Source organism: Mustela nigripes, chromosome 4 (assembly GCF_022355385.1).
Source record: "Mustela nigripes isolate SB6536 chromosome 4, MUSNIG.SB6536, whole genome shotgun sequence".
Taxonomy (NCBI): Eukaryota; Metazoa; Chordata; class Mammalia; order Carnivora; family Mustelidae; genus Mustela; species Mustela nigripes.
Window position 1 is genome coordinate 178,785,010 of NC_081560.1, and position 23,715 is coordinate 178,808,724.

The window sequence follows — 23,715 nt, forward strand, 5'->3', positions numbered from 1 at the left end:
CCCCCAGTTCTGAACAACCCGTAGTGCTTTGTTGATCTTCCTACCTGTCTTCTGGCCTGACCCAGGCACTGTGCCTTGCCCCAGCCAGGGTCAGAAAGTTCTGACACTGCAACAACTAGAAACTGTCATTCTGTTGCCATTGTATCAGTTTAAGGCTGAAGGAAGGTTATTCCCAACCCTTTTTGTCCAAAACCAGACCTACAAATGCTCCTGTCACCCAAGAGGCTGTTTAAGATTCTTGGGAGATGGTGAAGGGCTGGAATGGCCTTGGAGCCCAACTGTGCCGTGGGGAAATGAAAGCATCTGCCTCATTGCCGTGCCGTGAGGATTCGGAGAAGAATGTTACAGGTTGCTTCGCCCTGTGCTCAGCACACAGTAAATGCTCAATAAATGTGTTATTATTTCCAGTGCCACCCCATACTTCTTGCTTTTACCAAGTGCTCTGATTTACTGTCCGCTCAGAGGTCCCCTGCTGCCCTCCCTTTGTCCCCTCTGTGAGGCGAGCACTTCCTTTTGCTACTGAGACCCCAGGATTGCTGAATGGTTTCCTTAGCCAAGCAGCGGACGTTAGTGGCTGTTGGGTTATCTGTGTGTCGGCAGCAGTGTGATGGCTTATCTGGGGCGTCGGAGGAAATGAGCGAGGGCTGAGGATGAATGGGGGATCAGCCCGCCCACCAGCTACTGCTGTGGGGTCCCCATGAGGCCCTGCAGGAAGCAGGCAGACGCCTGGAGCCTCTTCTCTTCCCTCATGTAATTCTGTGCTTTAGTTCACTTAAAAATGCTGAGGGAAGAGGAAGAGACAATCTTGAGAGGCAAAGCAGCAAGCATTGCAGGCTTCCAGAAAGCCACTTTCACTGTAAAATGTCAAAGTCCTCGATACATGCCTCGCAAGAGGAATCATTAAAAACTTGGGAGGAACGTGCATCTCGCTGCTCGTAACTGCTGCCCTTCGTTGAAGGTATCACACCGGGTTGCATTTGCCTAGTGGAATGGTAGCCTTTGAGGGTGGCTGACAGCGGCAGCCTGCTCGCGGAGCCGGCAGAGCGGGAAGAAACCTCATGATCGGGGGAGGGAGGCTGGGCTGGCAGTGTGCCACTGAGGGGACGGAACCGGTTACTGTCCACTTGAGAAAATCCAGTCCCGACCAGTGCTGGCCTTCAGGATGAGCAGTTACCAAATGCAGGGGACGGGAGAGCCGGAAAATGGCCTAGAAACGGGAGCAAGTAATTCTTCCATTAGGCAGTGTTCTGATAATGAGACGTTTGGACTTAAGCCGTTTTATATTGGAAGATCGAATGCCGTTTTCATGGGTCCCCAGTCACAGAATCATGAATTAGTTTGTGAGCACTTGAGTGTTTCTTCTGTTTGGTGTATTCGATTTCCTTCTTTCTTTGTTTCCCCCTCCCCCCCCCCCCCCTCCCCCGCTTCCTCTTTCTTTCATCATCAGGTGGAGGAAAAAAAACCTGTTTGCCGCTCAGGTCCCTCTGCAAGTGTAAGAAATAACCACTCTGCCATGTGAGGACAACTGTGTTTTTTTTTTTTTTTAATATTTATTTATTTATTTGATAGAGATCCCAAGTAGGCAGAGAGGGAGAGGGAGAGAGAGGAGGAAGCAGGCTCCCCGCGGAGCAGAGAGCCCGATGCAGGGCTCGATCCCAGGACCCTGGGATCATGACCTGAGCTGAAGGCAGTGGCTTTAACCCACTGAGCCACCGAGGCGCCCCGACAACTGTGTTAGGTACATGACAATGACATGCAGCCCATGGCTCTCAGAATATCTGGCTGAGAATAGCTGTGTGCTGATACGGATATTTTTTCAGATTGAAAAATTATTTTTGAAGATAGGGCATGTTCTTGCGTCTTACTCTTGAAGTTTCTGGACTCTTGGCTCTCTCATGGTTGTTCTAGGGTCCTTCCAGGGGACTCTGTTTCCTGAATGCAGGGGCCAGGCAAAGACCTGCTTGTATTAATCTATTTATAGAAATATATCCCTTTACAGGACATTTACATAGTGGATATGCAAAACCATCTCTATTTTTTTTTTTCCTATAGATATGGTAAATAAAACTTCCTAGCATTCAGGCCTGATACCTCTCAAAATTGCCCAGCCTGGGTATGCCCTCCAGTGCTCTTCCTGTCTCAGTACCCCAGCTGGGTATTTAATTTGTATACTTCATTTGGTCCAACAAAGCTTTTTACCACTTCGGAGAGCCTCATTCTGCTCTGTGTCTGATAGGAAAACCAGGCATTTGGCAGAGGTTCAAATCTCAGGTTCTGGGCTGTGCTGTGAATTCATACACCCTCCTCTTCCCTCTCGTCTTCGGTGGAGAGTCAGACACTGTTTCCCAGCAGACCACTGGCTTAAATTACGTGGTGGCTCCCTGAGCCTGGCTCTTTGTGGCCTCTACATACTTGACTTTCCCACTGGATCCTGTTCGCTTCTCTCTGTCCCTGGAACTTTGGGAATATTACATTATGCCATCGGGCTTCTTTGATCACATATAACTTGTCATAAAAGCAGAACTGTCACACTGTCTTTCAAAAGAGGTTCAGAAGCCAGTAAGCTAGGTTGTAAAAGAAATGAAACAGTATTTCGAGAAAAAAACCTTATCTATCTGGAATAGGCTTTGTGTGCAAATATGATTTTTTCTGCATTGGTAACTTCTGACCACTGAAGTCTGTTCCATGCCCCCGTCATCAGTATGACTGAACTTCTTCCCTTGCAACACTGCTGCTTGAGTCCATACTAGGTGCCCAGTGTTAGGTTTCTGGGATCCTTAAGAAGTCTGCATATATGCAGAGTCAGGTCTAATGGAGCGGGGGGTTGAACCAAGAGAGAGAAGGCAGTTACGAGCAGGGTAGAGCAATGGCCATCCTTCCCAAGGCTCTTGGGCCTGTGATCAGGGATCGAGGCCCCTTGCCTGGCATTCAGGGCCCTGCGGTCTCGCTGTGGTTGGGCTAATTAATGTCCGTGTACCTCATCATCAGAACTTTGTGGCAGCCACACTGGCTTACTTAAGTGTCTTCTGTTTTTATTTTTATACTTATTGTTTTTTGAGAGCACAAGAGTGAGCAAGTGTGATAGTTGGGGCAGTGGTTGGTGTGGGAGGGGGAGGTCAGAGGGAGAGGGAGAGAGAGAATCCCAAGCAGATTCCATGCTGAGTGTGGAGCCCAATATGGAGATCATGACCTGAGCCAAAAATCAAGAGTCCGCTGCTTAACCAACTGTGCCACCCAGGCGTCCGTGTCCCTCTTTTACCTAGTGGCTTGTCAAGTAGATAATTCAGGCTGTGCCTATAGCTCCTCTGCTGTGCCCATCCTTTCCACCCTTCAAGGTGCTGCTCACGCCCCATCTCCTCTGTACAGCTGTCCCTGAGCACGTCACCCATGGCCAGCGTTCCACCTGAGTGTGGTGGGACCGGTCCTCCCCTCGAGGGAAGTCACAGAGCTGCTGCGAGGGAGAGGATGGACCTGGGGGGCAGGGCAGCAGGTGCCAGCCGTCGGCCCTGCTGCGGTTCTGGATGATACCGTGTCACTGGGCTGGTGCTTCTCATAGCATGTTGACACCACTGCCATGAAGGGTTAGGGACCTGAATTTCAGGTTTAACTCCCCCTCCCCACAAGCGATTCCTGTATATATATATTTTTAAAGATTTTATTTGACAGAGATCACAAGTAGGCAGAGAGGCAGGCAGAGAGTGAGGGGGAAACAGGCTCCCCACTGAGCAGAGAGCCTGATGTGGGGCTCGATCCCAGGAGATTGAGATCATGACCTGAGCCGAAAGCAGAGGCTTAACCTACTGAGCACCCAGGTGCCCTCCGTACATGTTTCTTTGAGGATAGCTATCCTGAGGACACAAGACGTTGAGCTCTTTGGGGGTTAAACCTTTCGTGTAACAAGGATACATCCATACGGGGAGAATGGTCCTGATGGACAGTGTCTGCTGCCTCAGTGACTGAGGTTTAGAAATTGAGCGCTCTATTAAATACATGTATTAAGTCACTTGGCACAAAGCATTAAAAAAAAAAAAATTGCAGCAGACACTTTGAGCTGACAGCCGTAGAGGGTCAAGGAAGTCGTTATCTTAACATGTCACCCAGGCAGATAATTTTAGAATTTTTCAGCAAATGATAAATGGGCTGGCACTGAGTGGAGTCACAGAACTTATCAAATGTATGGGGCAAGACCTGGGGGGCTGACAAACACCAAGATAGGTTGCAATAGGCCAACATGAGATAAAAATTTTAACAGATGAATGCTTCCATGTAGATTTTCACGCTGTACACAAAGATATTAGAATAGTTTATGTGGAGTAAGACTCTGAAAGGCACAGCTGGTGGGAGAGTCCGTCAGTTGTACCCGGTGTCCTGCCATGCAGTGCTGTCGCCCCCTCCCTCCAGCAGGAACAGACTTTGGCACAGGGCTGTCTGGCGCACATCTGCCCCGTTCCAGTACGTTCCTTTACATGCAGTAAAGGTCATGTTCCCTAATTACTGTGCATACACACAGGGTTGTTGGCCCACCTCAGAGAGTGCTCGTGAAGCGGAGGTCTTGCAGCGGGATCGCTTGGCACGGGCCTGGCAGGATAAGGGGGAGCTGTTTGCTCAGACAGCAGGCTTGGTCTGCACATGTTCAAGAGGAAACATGATTACCAGGACTTACTGAGGATGTTTTCCAATTGAGGATCAATGGACTGTTTATTTTTCAGTAACAATGAGAAGGCACAAGATTTTTCTGTTCGTGAGAGTGTTTTTTTGTATGTGTTGTTTTAAATCCTACATTTGAGCAAGAGGAAGACACCCAGGATTTGGGGAGAGGTGCTCTGGAAATGCTGATTATGAAAACATGGGCCCGTGATGTTCAGTGTAGGGAAACCTAAGGGGCCATGGTGGTGGTCTTAAAATACCATAAGAGGAGTCTGTGAAGATGGCTGGAATCAGAACTGGATCCACGTCGAGAAACAAGGGACACAGGTTAGCCTCAGGCACACGTCCAACAGGAGTTCACCTCATTAAGGACAGCATGTGCCCTTCCTGTGTTGCCACAGTGAAATCCGTGCACAGCAGATGGACTGGGTGACCTCCAAGATCCCCCCGAGTCCCAATTCCAAGATTCTAAATAGAACTCTTCCTGAGCGTGACCCGCCGTAGCCCTTGCCTCACGGCTCACAGGTGGTCCTGACTGGACCTCACAGCCCTGGCGGAGACCAGGTCCGCAGTCTCTCTTGCCCGGGACCCTCCTCGTTGGAACCCCAAGGCTTCTGGGCCAGGCGCCTGGCAGTGGCACTGAAGGGCTGGTTGACAGTGCGTGGTGCTAGACACAGCTTTCCAGCTAGTAATCCTTAAAGATGGTAGGTTAAAACCATCTTATCTTTGTGAAATGTTAACGTACCTGCACTTTGCTCTCTTTCAGGCTATTCTCATGGATCACAACTGCCCCATTAAAACAAAAATGTACACCCAGAATAACACCCAGTCGTATCCGATAGGTGATGATGAAGAATCTGAAAGTGACTGAGATCCTCAAAAGTCATCAAATTTAATTGTACAAAACCGTGTTTCCAGTGAAATGGCTCCTCCGGAACTGTCTTAGTCATACCATTCATCCCTGGTGAAAGCAAAACAACCAAAGGTTATTCATTCTTCTCCGTGGTTGTGATTGATTGCCAACAGCCTTATAAAGAAAAAGCAGCTTTTCTAGGGGTTTGTATAAATAGTGTTGAAAACTTTATTTTATGTATTTGATTTTATTAAATATTATACAATATATTTTGACGAAATAGATATAGTGTAAATCTATAAATATTTGAATCCAAATCAAATATAATTTTTAAAAAAACTTACATTCATGAACACTTGGGCAAAAAAATCTTATATTTTTTCTGAATATTGGTAATGAGTGTTTAAAATTAAAGCACACATTATCTCCGAGACACTTCCAACACTGAGAAACTAGAAGGAAGTCTGAGAAACAGTCAAATAAGACAGCATATGATGTCGTGACACTGAGGGTGGTTACCTTGTAATTACTATGTGTGTATTTATGAGCTAAAAGCTAGTATTCTCAAATGCGGAGGACAGGAACTTGAGTCCATCTCTTTTGGACTTATGCATAAATTGTAGCTGGCATTAGCTTTCTATGCAATCATCTACCTGGAAACAGATGGTTGTAAATTATAAATTCACATGTCATGTGGCCGGCAGCAGACACTAAAGGCAATAGGGAAACATAGTAAATGTTGTGAAAGCAGAGAAAAGCACCCAGAAGTATGGTTATGAACAACTAGCTTTCCCTTTCCAATATATACTTGGTTGTCTTAGGATGAAAGAAAATTGAGGGTAGATACACCTTGCACTGTCAAGGTTGTTTAAGCGTGATAAGATACATTAATGTCTAGTTCAACTTTTAGAAATTTAAAAGCCTAATAGCTGCTGTGAGGTGAAAAAATCTGACTATATCTTTAACCTGTTAAGAGGTTATCCAAGTGTCTTCTAGCAATCTATTAAGTTTCGAATCGCAACTATTATTTTTTAGACTTCTGAAGGTTGTTCACATCAATGTGAAAACAAATTTTAAATGAAGATGGAGGAAGAATGAAATTATCTTGAATCATGTTAGGAAAACAGGTAAAAATAATAGATCAGGACACATTCCCTTCAGAGACAGAAAAACCCTAGAAACATCTAGAAATGTCTGTGTATCCTTCTATCATCTAGTGCTGTGTATAATGTGGTTTTCCTAAGCATGACAACATTGACGTGCCTTTTCAGTTCATCAGCAAATACTGTGTTAGCACTGTCAGTTGTCGTCATGTTTTATGCGAGATGTGACTGGAGTGTGCGGAGTGTAGAATGTCTCAGATAATACTTGTTAATTCTGTAGCTCTGCAATCAACAAAAATTACCCATGTCTGTATTTTGTTAAGCTAAAGTTGTGTTTCTGTTAACTTGGACAAGGAGCAAGGAACTTTAGAACAAGGACTTGACCTCGTCGTTCTCTAAGAGAGTAGCTGCTATTTCCCATCTGCTTTATGAAGCTTCTTGGAGTGACTGGAAATCTGGTGTTCAGGGGCAGTGTGGTGGAAGCAGACAAGTTTCCTACTCACACATTTGCACTGGGCAACTTGCACGAGTCTGTGACTTTGAAAGATGGCTCTAGATGCATTCTCATATGGCTAACAGCAGGATTGTTTTCTACTCCCACAGGGGAGCGACTTTGTGGCTCTCCCTGACCACAGTACTGTACGATTTACTCCAATTTCATTCTTGCCTTTGAGGCTTCAGTCTCTTCGAGAATGACTGGCAGAGGCATGGCCACTGTTGATCTCTAAAACTGAGCATAAAAAGACATGTGAGGTTTTTCAGAACTGTTTTGGGGAGCAAAAGTATCAGTTTTATCTGGGAGGGGGGAAATCACAAGGTCTTTTATAGAACTAAAATTCTGGGGTTAGCAGGACTGTGAAGTGAGGCTTTTTTCCCCCCTTTTAACTTGTGTATCACTTTAACCGTGAATATACAGCTTCCTGAATGTTTGAGCAAAGATGGGTTTTTATGTTTGTACCTGGCAAAGTAGATACAAAAACACTGAAGTAGCAAAGAATATTCAGTTTTTTCTTTTGACTGCTAAGTGTATGTGCATACATGTTTTAGCTAGTTTCCTTAATAAATCTTCTGAACACTACTGTGCCTGTTTGTATTCCTTTATAAACCAGACATGATCACTGGAATAAAATGCGTAAGGTATTGACTGTGAATATCTAATTAAAAACTATTCTTCTCTGCTTGCAGGCATCAGGTAAAGTTCAGGTTAGTCTGAACCGTACATTTTGGCTTTGCAAAATTGGCTTGAATTGCAATCTGTAACTAGTCCCATGGTGTCAATGTGGAAAAGCCCAGTAAGTTGCCCCTGCATTTCTAAAGTCACGTTGTTTTCCTGATTGTCGTGAACAAATAACCGTATCTGACGGGAGTAACTAAGCTCTTCTGCACGTGAGCCCACAGGGCACAGGGCCCTGAACTCCAGACAACTCAGGGTATGTGCGTGGGTCTCTTTGAGGCGTGAGACTCACAGGTGTGACAACTGCAGTTCTACTCAGATCCTAGAGGGGTTCTAAACCCTTCTCTTGAAGAAAAACTATTATCTCAATTTAGAAAGAAAGACAATACATTTTTAAAGTGATTTTAAATTTATTCACTTTTAGGGAAATTAAGATCTCATCCTTATAATCAGGAGCCAAGTATTTTCAATCTGCCTTTCAAAAAATCCAGATAAATTTAGGGCTTGACAGAACCCTCCAATCTTCACCTTGTTTCCTCCTCTCAAAATCATAAAATGGCCAATAGTGTTTTAACTATTCTGATCCTCGACTATAGGGCTCGATTTTAGGAAATGTAGCACTGACTCAGTGCTAAAATATTGTTCAGCTTGATTGTTTAACCTAGTTTTTCACCGAAATACCAGAAATACAGAAAATAGTCTAATTCTTAATAAGTAGCAGGGCTGATCCATACATCTGAGATTCCAGTTTAGAAAAACAATAGCGAAACCAGAATTTAATGCTTTTAGGCAAATTTCAAAATAGCAACTTGGTTTAGCGCAAGTGGACTTGGTGAAGAGCTTGTATGCACGGCCCAGCTCTACCAGGCGGGCACTCCAGAGAAGGCAGCAATCATCTCTTTCAGATGGTAGCAAAGGAAGATATTCTTGTTTTCTGTGGTAGTTCTTTTTATTATTTTTTAGCTATTGATAACATAGCATGGCAGCAAGATTACATCAGGAATGTAATAGAATACAACTGTTTCCACGGAGGCCTGAACCTCACGATCCCCTAGGCTATCTGGAGTGATCCCCCCTCCCCTGCACTAAAGCACAGCTGTGAGGCCTCTACTGCCTGTCCCAGTAGATATAAAAATATTGCACTACATGAAAGGTAGATCTTACAAATATCATTAGCAGCATTACTGAGCTTTTCATAATTGTGGTTCTACAGAGTTAAATACTTTTAAAACAGGAGATTTTTATGAAACCCAAATTTTGCGTTATTTCTGCAGCTCTTTCAAATACATCGGTTTCAGCAGCGCGCTCGGATGTCACTGTACCTTCTGTGGTGTCATCCGTCACACGCCAGCCACTTACAGACACTGGCCTTCCAGGTCATCACCGGTAAGTTATTTTTTGTTAATATAAAAGTTGGTGATTACATTGGGCAGATTGTTTCAAGCACGTTACAAAACTTTTTTTTTTTTTTTAGCTTTCAGAGCCGTTGGTGTATACAGATTTCTGTAGTAGTGTTCTTTCAAAATGCAAGCATGCTTAACAACAAAAAAGGGGATACACAGATCTATTTTTGTTATCAACTTGGCCATAAAGGTACTTTCTAATATTTCACTAGTAACAGTAGAATAATTTTTCTACCTTCAAAAATGTTTTTGTCCCCTATTTGAGTCATACCTTTTGTTTGCATCGCTTTTTACTCTTCAGAGAGCTTCTGCAGTTCTGTTCTCCTCACAACAATCCTGTGAGGTAGTTACTGTTTATTCCTACTTTGGAGCTGGGGAGACTGAAGCATGGGACCTCCTGTGGTTATAAAGTTCACTACTGGCCAGTGGAAGAGCTTGGCTTTAAACTCTTGTCTGGAGTCTCCCTGAGCCAAAACCCTATCACACCTTAAACTAACTCTGCCTCTTCCCACCAGCTAGCGAAACTGTCCCATCTAGCTTTAAATTCATGTTAATCTTTACTATATGCCCATTATCACAGGAGATACCTATAAGAGGAAAACAGACATAGAAAAGGCCAAAACTTTGATGATACACCAACAGAGGTCATGCTCACATGGTTTCCTTTAGTTACATATCACTGGGGTCCACACAAAGGACCGAGTATCAGAATAGATCTTTATTATCAGAGAACTGATCCCAATTCCTATGTATCTATACTGTTAATTTTTCTTTTTTCTTAAACAAAAGACTGAACTATAGATGGGTTCAGAATGACCACCCTTCCTTCAACCTGCAGCATGTAGGAAAAGCAATAAATCTATCTTGCGTGATTCCTTTCCTTTACATCCTCCTGCGTGAAAATGTTCCTAAAACAAAACAGCCAAACCCAGTTATCAACACTGGGTCATTTTAAGAACTGGCCCCTTGAAACTTTAGCCTTGACATGCTTTATTTCCTATGGGAGAACTGAAGCCAAAAAAAAAAAAAAAAAAATCAAATGTTCAGAACTTCCATTTGAAAGGAGAAAGCATCAACATTTCAAAAGATTATATTTCAAAATCCTACTGATTACTGGTTTTTTAGTAATCTTCTCTACAAAATTCTTGACCAAATGCATTCTCTATTCCCTATTACATTTTGTTTTTCAATGCAACCTCTTCAAATTAGTAACTATATTCTCACTAAAACTGCACAAAAACTAGAAAAAAATTCACAGGATAGAAAGCAAGCAATATGCGTAAATTATTATTATTATTATTTTTTACTAAATCAGTGTAACTGACTAAAGGCGCAGCATCTGCTTTTACGTTACATTTGGCAAAAACAAAAAACCATCCCCCAAACCCCAAATTAACAAAAACTTCAAGCAAATAGAGATGACAAACTTCCTAACACAAAGATTCAAAAACCTGTTCCCTCAATGATTGCCGTTGTCAATTTGGGCATGCAGCAAACTTGTAACCGTGATGGAAATGAAAAGATTTCAAGGATCTGGACAGTATCCTATTTAACACTCCTTCAAAAACTAAGATGAAGGAAAATAACACAATGAGATATCACACGTACATAAACATGGAAAGTTAGCTTACATAATTACATAATTAGAAAAAGTTAAAAATAAATTAGTAAAAATAAATTCCCAGTATAAACCTAAAAAGCAGAGCTATAAATGCAATCTGAAAACAACCAATTTAGTGAGCTGGTCATGTTTTTGCTGGAAAACAACCTTTTTTCACTCTTGTTTTTACATAAGCAAATGGCTGTGGAGAAGCAGGCCGAAGTGCATCAGAAGAGGGCTTACACACGGGTTATCTGTGTTCCTCGAGATGTAACTTTTTCGAAATCACTCGAAAAGTTCAAACGGGCTGTCTGTTAAACAGACTCAGATGGGCCAAATAAGTCCTCTGATATGCTGCTGAATGGCTGGGAGTCTATTAGTTGGGTGATTTCATTATCCAGGTCTTCTTCCGTATCATCTGTGTACTTGCTTATTTTTTTGGAGTGCTGGTCTAAAGACAGACTTTCTAAAGATTCAAGATCTTCAATGCCCGCTCTGTAGTGGATCATGAGAAGTGTTAGAGCTTGTAGTCTTTCACCTGATTTAGACAAAGCAGCAGAAAGAAGGGATTTTTTCCTTGATTCAGTTGCTTCTTTTTCTTCTCTAACAAGGGAATTATTGTGTTCCAGCTCCTGGTCAATTTCATTCTGCAGTTTATCCAGCATGAACTCTAATTTCTGGATCCTCTCTTCTGTAGGCAAGCCCCTGTAAAGATCACGGCCGATTTCTTTAACTGCAATGAAAACGCTGTCGTCCAGACCGCCCTCCTTCCTCACCAACTTTATTCCTGTGTTGTTTCCTCGTTTAGAAGGACTGTTCGGACCACAGACCTCTGTGTCACTGCCTTCATTGTCTGATGTGTTGGGTGTGTGTTTTGGTGAAGGTTCCACTAGATCAGTTCCTGGTTCAGAGAGGCGAGTTTTAGAGACTTGGCGCAAATTTAACAAACGAGAGCTCGTATTGATAATGTGTCTTGTCAAACCTGTTGTTTTATTGACTGACTTGCTAGCTTCAGCATCAATACGAGGAGGCAGACCTAAGAAGGTTTCTTGTCCTTCCAGCCTGAGGTTTTTCAGAGTCCGGTCTATCCGCCTATCAGTTGCTCCACAAAGAGGCGTCTCCGCTAGACATTTTTCCTGACATTTTTTATGGCAAACATAAGCACAGAACATACACTGGGAAGCAGCTTTAGTCCACACTTTTTTCTTACAGTAATCACACCAAGTTGGGTTCTGGAACTGAGTATCCTGGAAACTATGCTTATTTTCTGTTAAACCCATCTGTCCAACTAGCTGCTCCTCTTTAGGTAGGGCAGAAACCTCTTCGACCAAATGGAGTTCTTTTTCTTTCTCTGAGTTAGTAACTATCGGGTGGTCTGGTTCTCCTTCTTTCAGGTATTTGAAGTGAATGGTAATGTCACCAAAGCAAAATTTGTCATTGAAGCCCTTCTGCATACTCAGATTGCGCAGCGCGGTTCTTGTCACCATTGCCTTAGGTGAGGGGGCTTCCAGTCTGAACTTGGAGAAGTATTCCATGTTTGATGTAGCCAGGCACCCCAAAGCCACCTCTTCAAGTTTTAAGCTGACATGCCCCAAACAGATAAGACCCCCTAACTTGAAAGGATCTCTGCACCATAGTGCAACGTTTAAGTATCTGTGGCACGCTTCTATGTCAAAGAAACAGGTTGCTCTGGTTCTTGTCCATTTTCCTAGCTTGTTACGGTAAGGAATTTCTGATGATTCCCACGTCTGTGGGTCATCTGAACTGTCCTTAGGAGGGCAGGAGCTTTCTGAAGTAAAATCTCTCGTCACTTCTTGCTTTGCTAAAAATGGCTTAGATGGAGCTACATCTTCTGGGTGATCCATAATTTTCGCTTGCTTTTCTGCAGGTTTATCTGCAGGAGGAGGAGGCAGCACCTTTTCTGGCTTTTCAGGGAGGACCTCTGGTTCTGTCTGATTTGGGGTGTCAGCAGAAGGCAAAGGAACTTTCACTTGTGGTCGTGGTGGCACGGGTGGTTTGAAAGTGGATCCTTGGGTGGGTTTTGACACTTGCGTTGGGTCTGTTATCTCAGAAGCTTTTAGGGCCAAGGGTTTATTTCCCTCTTTACATGGAGGTTTTGGTGGTGGTGGGTGACTTCCTACAATTAATTTACGGTTTAAGACTGGTGATATTGTTCCAAGGGGTTTAACGGAAAGTGTTGTTGGAGTACGTTTGGGGCTGTGACTTACTGATGGAGCCTCATCTTTGAGCTCATTTTGTGCTCTGACATCACTTGCCAGGTCTTCAAATTCAGAATCCAAATCTCTATTTTCAGCATCTACTGCCAGCCCAGTGGTTTCCTCTTCATAATTTGGTTGGCATGAGCTTGACAGAAAGTTTTCTTCCAACTGCCCAAAAGTATCTTGCAGCGCTGCACCTTGACTGCTCTGGCCAACAGGCCTCTCGTAATACACCAGCACTCGGTCCCCCGCCTGCTTGATCAGCTTCAGCACTTGCAGGGTAGATGTGATTTTCACACCTGGTGTAAGATTTTAAAAGAGAAAACATGTAAATTACTGCAGTGAAAATCACTTAAGTTTGCTGGATGCAACTGCCATTAGTTATTATGGAAAAGCAAAACAGAAATGTGGTGAATGATCAAGTTCAGAGACCCGATGCTTGAAGTAAACTTAGCAAAATATTGTTGTTATGAATAGCGGACTCTTTTACATACTCTTTTTATTAGCCCTACCCATCAAACTAATCTTTTTATCAGGACCAGAAAGAACAAGGAAAGCATAAATTGCTTTAAACAAGTTGGTTATTATCCACATTGATAATATCAGCTTAAATTTTCATTTTATTATGTTCTAATAGGTGGCTACATTAACACAGTTTGAAATTCAAAAGGTAGAAAAAAATGTAGAGTGAAAAATCTCCCTTCTACCTGTATTTCCCAACCACTCTGTCTCTTCCTGAGGCAATCAGAGCTAGCAGCTTCATGGTGGAGTCTTCCAGAGATGCTCTAGGTGTTTTCTTTAAAGGCTCTAAAAATGTTTAGATGTTTGTTTCCTGCCCTCCCCCCGCCCTTCCCCCAGTGGTACTTACCCAAGCTAGCCCTTTCTGTAGGACTTAGAAAAAGGTGAGAAGGGGTCTATGTTTTCCAAAGGTCTTAGGGCCACCCTAAATAAATCAGAGTAACGTCAGCCCCATCTAACAACCTGACTTCAGTGTTCCTCAACCTATATCCCCCCCACCTCAGTTGCCCAGGCAAGATCATGCTTTAGACCCAATTATCACTTGGAATTTTCCACATCAAAGGTCTTTCACTTGCAATTAATCTCTGCTCACAACCTCCTATTTCGCACCTCCTCGTTACAATGCTCTCTGTTACTGAATCTGTTCTGTGGTGATGTCCAGGCCCAATCATTCCTCTTTTGCTGTCCTGTCCAACTGGTCTCCTGACACCACTTGCTTTTCTCCCCAGCCTTAGTCTCAAGATTTCACTGATGTTCTCTTCAAGATTTGGGATTCTTTTGCCCTGGTCCTTTCCTCTTCTGCCTACCTGGCTTTCCGACCCCAGCTTGCCAGCCCCCCTTCCTTGGGCCCACCACCCTCAAACCCTGAATCCCACCCTGCCGACTGTCTTTTGTTCTGCAGGGGATCTCTCCTTATTTGCTGGAGATCAACAAGCAGCCGCCTTTTCTCCTAGCCAGTCATTTTTACTGTGAATCTATCTCTGAGGATGAAGTAGCCCTTTACTTGTACTTTGGATCCTATTCCCCATCTTCCTCAGGGCTTTGCTCCATCAGCTATCCTGGCTCATATCTTTATTCCCTTCCTTCTTCTCCTTTAAAACCTTCTTCTTGGTTTTTCACATCACTGTGCTAATTTGGTTCTGACCACCTCTGCTTTCTTTTTCTCCATCCATATCTGCCCCTTGTACCAAATGTCCCCATGGTTTTATATGTCCTAGTTCTCTAGATCACAACCACCTCAGTGGTTGCAACTGTCAACATTTTCTTTGGTTGGTCTCCCCTCTTCTTCATCCTTTTCCTACATCCAATTACTTCCGGAGATCAGCACCTAGATGCTTCCTCGAAGTAACAAATTCAGCTTAGTTAAAATCTCTTCTCTGATCTTCTCCTTCTCCTGTCCTCAGTATGTGAATCAACTTGCCACTCTCCCAATTAACCCAATCCAGACCCCAGAGACAGCTGACCCCCTAGATCCCAGGAGCTCTTAGTTCTGTCAGAGTTCTAGTCCTTTTCCTCCCCTGTTCAGATACACCTGATCACTGGCTTTGGTTACAAGAATCCACAGCTCCTTGCTGTGACCCCTCCGACTGTCCCTGTTTTCATACTGCTCCCCAATTTCCCCAAAGCTTTGGCTCAGAAACCTTTCGTGTACAAACTCATCTTACTGGAATCCAGAGTTTCTAATGTGGCTCTCTCCATGATTCATCGAGCCTGCTCTTTTTCTCTAGTTCCACAAAACTGTAGTCTGACATATATACAATGAAAAGTAAGTCCCTCTACTGAGCTGTAGAAGAACTTCAACTTAATCTAAACTCGTTCTTTGTGACTTAACATCTGGCCTCATCTCTTCCCCAACCACCAGGAGCTTTGTGGAGACAACCACTGCTCCTCTCAGAGCTAGTTGGCCAAATCTGGGTTCCTTTTCTTTTGCAATTTTACAAATATATACAAAAATAGAGGAAATAGAAGAAAAGTGAACTCCATCATTGAGCTTCAAATATAATAAGCACTATATGCTGATCTTATTTCAATTACCACCAATCCCATTACTAAACATTCAAAATATTATATACCGGTACAAATAAGTTACAGGTATAGAAAATATTATACCTGCTCCTTATCTCAGTGAATACTTTGTTTTTATAAATTATAGCTATTAAGGGGTGACCTTTAGTTTTTCCACTCTGTACACATTTATATTGCTTTCTTTTTGAGAATAGATATTTATTTTGGAGAATATTTACTACATGTGTAACTAAAAACAAACAAACAAAAAAACCTTTTATAAAAGGTCATAAAAAAGAAAATATATCTTGCAGAACAAAGGGATACGTGGATATAAAGAATTTATACTGAATTCTAGTTTTTAGCTGAGGGGGAATAATTGCTGTGTTTATTTGAAACAACCATGTAACAGTGGGTGTCTGTTTTATGGCTCTGCCATCCTCAGTGCCTATGAAGAGCAGCAGCATCTGGGGGCTTCTGAGAAATGCAAAATCTTGGGTCCCTGTCCAGGTCTGCTGAAGCAGAATCCCTATTTTAACACCAAGCCTGGATGACTAGAATACAGTCAGAAGGTTTGAGAATCACTATTTATGACCCACCAAAGGGATTTCCATGTGAAATATGGACTTAGTTGAGTTTCCAGGTGTGCAACTAAATGTCATTATTTTACTGTCATGATGGTTTTGAATCAAAGGTTCAACATGTAACAAAGGCAAACTCCTTGCTTTAGGAACTGATCTACCTTCTTTATTATCTTAGCTGTGAAAGAATATACCATATTGTTTTGGGAAGCTCGGCTGTGACCAACCATATGTTTAAGAAATCTCTTGACAAGCCTAGAATGGGGGGGGGGAGGGCGGGGCAGGTACTACAAAGGTCTGAAAGGTTTGGTCTTTTTTCCCATTGGTGTGTACAGGGAATCCTACTGCTTATTCATAAACATCCAAGCAAATAACCTGCCTATCACCAGAATTTATGTCATCTATCCAGCTGACAGGAAGGCATGCGGGGGACACATTCTTCCAGGGCAATAGTGATACGGGCTGTACTCTAGTGACTGCATGTTACCAAATGGCTGGTCGATCAGGGACAACACAGAGCCATCAGTACGGGGCCACAGGACAGTTCAAATGTGCCCTCTTGGACAAGGAATATTAGTCTCCCTCCTGGTCATTATCTAGTCCTAAGTGATGGGGGTCATAGTACCAACACGGTCAGTTTTGGGCCCAGAGTGGTACGGCGGTCATACAGAAGGACCGCTGACCACATCCACATTCACCGAACACTAGAGGAGCAGAAGGTGGATGGAAAGGAAAACAAGAGAAGTTCACAGAAGAGCGGCGTAAGATGAAGTGTTTTACAGACTGATACCTACGGACTAAAAACGGCACATGTGTTTTAAATGAAGACTCCCTTCAGATTTTTATTTTTAATAAAGTTATTCTCTTTCCATTATAAAAGTAACATGTGCTCATAGAAAGAATGAAGACAGGGAAAATTCCCACATTTGCTCACTGATTTCTCTGTAAGTGTGAAGTGTGTTGCACAATTACCTCCAATAGCAATCAGTCGGTCTCCCCGCTGAAGATCTGCAAGTGCAGCAGGCGAGTTTGGGGCCACCGTCTCAATTATGACATGCCCAGCATACCCGTCAGTTGACTGGACAAGACGAAGTGTAAGTCCGACACTCTGTAAATTCCCCTTTATTAATTCAACCTTTGATAAAGAGAAAAAAATGAAAACAGTCAATGGGTTCATGGTAGGTGAGTGAGAAAAGAGCTCACTGGGAACAACTGTAGCTGATGCTGACTTTTGTGCCATGATGACTGTTTTTCAGACAAGTAAAAGAGGGGGAGATTTTCACTGTGACAATATAAGTTAACATATGCTCAGACTACAAATTGGGGTTCAGAAACATTAAATACTTTCTTATCTTCAGTGTGTCTTATTTAAGATCCATTCTCACTGTAGAATATTTGGAAATAGAGAGGTAAAATGAAAAGAAAACACTCCTAATCATATCATCCAGAACTGCTGTATATTATACCTCCTAATATATGTATTTTAACACAAAATTAAGATCTCATTGTGAATATAATTCTGAGTCTTGCTTTTTTGAAATATAATGGGAAATATCTTCTTTTTTATGATGTATTATTAAATTATCTTTTGGGGAGCAAAGTAAAAGAGTTTACATTCGTTTTGTTAACAGGTATCTTATTGAGCTATCCTTCTCTAACTCATCAAGATCATTTTGTTTTCTAAACAAATATCACCTAATTTATCAAAATATGTGCCCAGATTCACATCGTCTGTGAACTAAAAAGACAACACATGTTAGGTCCTCATTGAAATTACTGATTTAAAAAAACAGATTAAATGCGACATTCTTCTTGATGAGAAGAATTCAATCTGTGTTTATTGAGTTAAACAAATTACAAATCAGTCTAATTGTATTATCATTCAGCCCATGTTTCTTAGTTCTGGTCTTTAAGAGATCTCATGAGGGACTCCTTCAAATAACTTGCTAATATCCTAATATATCACTGTCTGTATTGCTTTAATAAATAAACCCTACTTTTAAAAGCCAGAAATTTTTATTCTCCTACCTAATGGTGTTGGCCAGTAAAAGAGACCTAACTAGAAATTATTTTTTAATATGGATGTTACTAGATTTTGTAAAGTTGCTTTTAGATTAAGGAAAATCTTAATCACATTATACTCAAGAAATGGGAAATATAGTCAAGTTTTTGATTATGTAAAGGTTTACAAACAAAAAACCCTTCTAAAAAACATACGTATTTAAACCTCTAAAAAATCTCTGTCCAGTCTTGCCTTATGATATAGTAAATAATCACTGTATAATGTTAATAGTGGTTTTCACTTTAAAAAAGCCCTTAAGAATACATTCTTTCAAATCCACAAACATAAATATATTCTTAACATACAGAATGCCAAATCTAAAACTTACAACGTAACATTTTTTAATATGAGAAAGTTAACAGTACCAGATGGGCAAAAAAGGAAACTGAATGAATCTGAGAACTGTAAATTTAAAAAACTAACACTTGGAATGTACTTTTTGTGATTTACTCCTTGTTCTTAACATGGAATAGAAGTTGGGTGGATAAGGTTGAGAAGGGAATTGAGGCTCGTACAGGTTTTATGTAAATGACTTATTTTATTTTCTATATACCAATCATACTATTCCCTTTGCTTTTCTTATTTCAAATGATTCTTGAAGTAAACATTCCAGATGGAAAAGGCTAAGGGTTTTCAGGAGGAACGGTAGTAAGGGTAGATAATACATTACTGCCTGCCCCCTTTTTTACTACTGATTAATACTAAATGCTATTGATTTCATAACTTACACAGGGAACCAAACAAGACACCATTTCTTTTGCCTCTTGTTAAAATTATTTTGTTTCCTTCTAAACTCACAGTGCTGACCTAATTTTGGGATTATAGGTACAGTGGTCTCTGAAACAGAAATTTAAAAATTTAAGTTCTGACAGCAAAAGTTTTAAGAGTATAAAAACACTTCATAATTAAAAACCTGAGAAAACACTTAAAAATGAGTATCACATGGGGTGCCTGGGTGGCTTTGCTGGTTAAGTGCCTGCCTTTGGCTCAGGTCGTGATCCCAGGGTCCCGGGATCGAGCCCCATGTCAGGCTCCTTGCTCAGCGGGAGCCTGCTTCTCCCTCTCCTCCCCGCTTGTGCTCTCTCTTGCTACCTCTGTTACTATCTCTTTCTCTCAAATAAATAAATCTTTAAAAAAAAAAAAAAGAGTATCACACAAAACCTTTTAATGTCAAATTTATGATAAAGTTTACAAGACTATCCAAATGATACCATGACTTCTGGAACAAAACTGGTATCTCCATATGAACTATTTTTAATTAAGAATAGCCAAAAATAAAAAATTCCCCTCCATACACAGTTATCTGTATTTTAAAATCATATATATGACTACTGGATATACCATGCAACACTAAAACATATGCCAAAATACAATTCTTTAAATGATGAGGTGAAAATAAAAATCCCAAATATTTCTTATATATCTGCATGTGGCATGTACCCCCTGCCCCCGAAATAAGGGACACCTCATTACCTGAGAGGTTTTGGTTTTGAAAATTTTATTATAGAAAATTTAAAATGTATACAAAACCAGAGAAGAGGTAAAATGAACCCTGTGGTAGGTTATAAAATATGGTCACAAATTACTGTCCTCATCGTATGCACGGCCCTCTGCAATGGTTCCCTTACGCAACCTACCATTAGAGGGTTAGCTTGTTGCTCTACCCTTCTCTCAGCAATCCATATAACCAGAAAAAAATAAGGAAAGACAAGATGTTCTGAACATTATCACTCCTGATATATGTGACATTGAAAAGAACGTGAGGGGCGCTTGGGTGGCTCAGTGAGTTAAAGCCTCTGTCTTCAGCTCAGGTTATATTCCAGGGTCCTGGGATCGAGTCCCGCGTCGGGCTCTCTGCTTGGCAGGGAGCCTGCTTCCCTTCCATTCTCTCTCTGCCTGCCTCTCTGCCTACTTGTGATCTCTGTCTGTCAAATAAATAACATATTAAAAAAAAAAAAAAAAGAACGTGATGCCTAGTAATGACAAATACACATTCAAGTGCACATGGTAAGTTCACCAGGATGTGCTAGGTCATGAAGTAAGTGTCAATAAATTTAAAAGACTGAAATTCAAGGTATGTTTTCTGAATGGAATTAAATTAGAAATCAACTAACAATGACTAGGAAAATCCCAAATATTTACAAAGTAAAACAGTGTGTTCCTATCTAATTCATGGCCAAAGAAGGAATCAAGAAAAATTAAAAAACATTCTGAATGGAATGATGAAAACACAAATTATTAAAATCTGTAGGATATAACTAAAGCTGTGTTTACTACTTTCAGTGCTTATGCTAGTGGCAAAAAATCCAAAATTGGTCATCTTAACTCCTACATTAAATCAGAAATCTCAAAACAGAAGGAAAGAATAAAGCGCAGAAATTAATGAAATATAAAAACAGAGAAATCAATCATGAGAGCTGATTAATGAAGTAATAAAAGTGATAAGCCTCTAGGCCAGACTCATGAAGAAACAAAAGACACATTACCAAAATCAAATAAGAGGGACTATCACTACAAAATCTATAGATAGTAAGAGAATAAGGCGATTTTTAGACTATTTTATGCCAAACCACTTGACAATTTAGATGCACTGGAAAAATTCCCTCAAAAGATACCCCCAGAAAACAGAAATTTTGGATATTGCCATATCTACTATTTATATCAAATTTATAATTCCCCCATTCCTCTTCCCCCTAACCCCCAGACTCTAGGTCTAGACTGCTTCTTTGATGAATTCTCAAGGAAGAAACAATAGCAATCTTATCGAAATCTTCCCAAATTATGTTAGGGCCAATGCTATCCCCTAATTCCCACACCCGGACAAATACAAAAACAAGAAAGCAGAACTACAGACTAATATTTCTAATGTTCGAACATAGAAGCAAAATTTCCTAAAAATTTTTTTAGGGAATTCAACCTAACAATGTATAAAAAGGACAATAATTAAAAACAAGTGGAGCTGATATCCAGGAATTTAAGTTTGATTTAAGCAGCCGAGAATCAATCAACATAATTTACCATATTAAGAAAATACAAACAAAACAAAAAAAGAAAAAAAAAACCCAAATCCATTCATGATAAAAGTTCCAAACAAATTAAAAATACAAGGGGACTCTTAAAACAGATTATGGGCGTCCACAAAAATCTACAGGTAACATAATAGTCAATGTTTTCTACCTGAGATCAGAAATAAAAAAGGATTTCTGCTTTCACCATTTCAATTCAGTATTATACTGAAGGGTACAATCACAGTCATAACACAAGAAAAAGGGAAGGCATAGAGATTGGAAAGAGAGGAGAAAAATGGTCTTTATGTACAAATAACATGATCTTATAACCAGAAATGAGTAATCCTATGAAGGCTACAAAACAACTATTAATAAGTGAAATCAGGTCACAGACTCCAAATTCATTTACAATAACATAAAAGATTTTGGGGTTAAATTCAATGAAAGAGGTGCAGGATCTGTATGCTGAAAACTATAAAACACTGCAAAGGAAAATTAAATTAGGCCAAAATACATGGAAAATAATACCATGTTCACAGACTGAAAAACTCATTACTGTTAAGATGCCAGTTCTTCCCAATATATCTACAGATTCGAACAGAAATTTCTGCAGGCCTTTGAAGAGGCAAAGTCAAAGAAAGGTGAAGGACCTGGAATACCCAAACCCATCCTTAAATAGGACAAGGATATACTCTCTGATTTCAAGGCTTACAATATATAGCATACACAACATAGATAAATCTTAAAGACATGTGGAGTGAAAGGAGTTAAACACAAAAGACCATATGCTCTATGATTCAATTTGTATGAAGTTCTAAGAAAGGCAAAATTATAGTGACAGAAAACAGATTAGTACTTGTCGAGGACTGGGGGTTGGAGACTGCAGACTGAGGGCATAGAGTATCACAAATAAAATTTTCACGGTGATGGAAATATTCTATATCTTGATTGGGGTAAAGACTATATGATTGCATACAATTACCAAAATTCACCAACTATATTCTTAGTGAATTTATTGCATTTAAATGATGCCTTAATAAAGCTATTAAAAATAAAGCAAAAACAAAACTGCCAATATACCATTTTTGTCTTAAGATAGTTAAATATATATATATTACTGATAATTTATTCAGATAGCTCTTAGTTCTCCAATTTACTTAATTTAATAAAAACAATCTGGGATGAATTTAGATGGTCCTTAAGTCAATCAGGAAGGAGAGCAACATTTAGATAGTTTTTCCATTTATGTCAATCAAATGTTTCCTCACTCTATGTACAGATAACTAGAAATACTACATTGTAGATACTGGATTAAACCAGACATAATTATAAGAAGAACTGTGTCTGAAAAAGAAACAAAACCACTCGAAAATATATTAAAAGAATATGAATAAACTTTTAATTTTCATCAAATACTTGCATGTGGTTAAAAAAAATCAAATACATAAAATAGCTTATACTAAAAAGCAACAGTCCTCTTTTTCCAAGCCCCCCACTCCTACACCACAGCAACTACCTAGCTGCTTAGGGATTACCTTTCTTCCTGTAGGGAAAACATTATTATCTCTTAATGTATCAAATTTTAGACAATTTGCAGACTTCCTACTGTAAGAGACAAGGATTAGCACCATCTTCCTTTCCCCAAACACAGTAGAACTCATCACTATTTTTAGTTCCCTTACATAAACTCTTTATAATTTTAACTAGTACACTTATAGTTCTATTTCTTTTTCATCTTTCTTGATATTAGGACTTCTCTCATTCCCTTCACCTCACCTCTTTACCTTCTAAATTCTACTGTCAAAGATGATAACTATTAGTTTTGTAACTCTAATTATCAAGTTTGGTTCTAAAAGCTAAAGATCAGCAGTGTTTACAACTATCTCAATTACATAAATATTATTTATTATAAAGCTGAGCATTATTGAAATTTCTGTCTTGTAGAACCTTTAGCTTTTCTTGGGAGTTTTTTTTTTTCTTTTTCCCCTCAAACAACATAGCTTTCACTTCAAATGTAGAATTTATGTAAGTATGGCTTCTGTAGTCAGCTCTTAAATTCCTTTATCCATTCGTTTACATATTATTTAGCACCCAGTTGAAGGGTTTTCTTTACCCACCCTGTGCCTCCTGCCGAAAAGAAGCCAGTTAATAAATGTGTATGAAATTATAAGATTACAGAAATCACCTTCTGGGAATACCACTCCCCACAAAGGTGGAGACACTGTTTTAGATTAAATAACAAATAAAACAGGACACAGAACTAAAGAGATGTCACAACCCAATGTTATGTATGAATCTTGATCTGATACCAGTTTAGAAAGAAAAAAAAGGCTACAAAGTATTTATGGAACATTGAGGACATTTTAATTTGGACTATTAGGTAAAATTAGGGAACTATTAATTTTCTTATTATGTGTGACTATTTATTATGGTTATGAAAAATGCCCTGTTCTTAGAAGAGTCATACTGAAATATTTAGGGGTGAAGTATCTACATGTTGATGTCTATAATAACCCTTGACTATGACTTGAGCAGAATGTTA

At 40.4% G+C, this 23,715-nt stretch overlaps 2 protein-coding genes across 2 annotated transcripts in view; one reads left to right on the plus strand and one right to left on the minus strand.

Moving 5' to 3' along the window:
* The window catches only part of SLC18A2 (solute carrier family 18 member A2), a 41,371-nt gene extending 30,492 nt beyond the window's left edge, over positions 1-10,879 (plus strand). The window contains exon 16 of the mRNA XM_059398681.1: positions 5,414-10,879. Within this exon, the coding sequence (XP_059254664.1) occupies positions 5,414-5,518 (105 nt within the window). The 3' untranslated portion in view covers positions 5,519-10,879. The remainder of the gene's footprint in view (positions 1-5,413) is intronic.
* Positions 10,255-23,715, minus strand: part of PDZD8 (PDZ domain containing 8) — a 74,788-nt gene continuing 61,327 nt past the window's right edge. The window contains exons 4-5 of the mRNA XM_059398680.1: positions 17,076-17,238; positions 10,255-13,298 (exon numbers count right to left, since the gene is read on the minus strand). Of these exons, the coding sequence (XP_059254663.1) occupies positions 11,095-13,298; positions 17,076-17,238 (2,367 nt within the window). The 3' untranslated portion in view covers positions 10,255-11,094. The remainder of the gene's footprint in view (positions 13,299-17,075; positions 17,239-23,715) is intronic.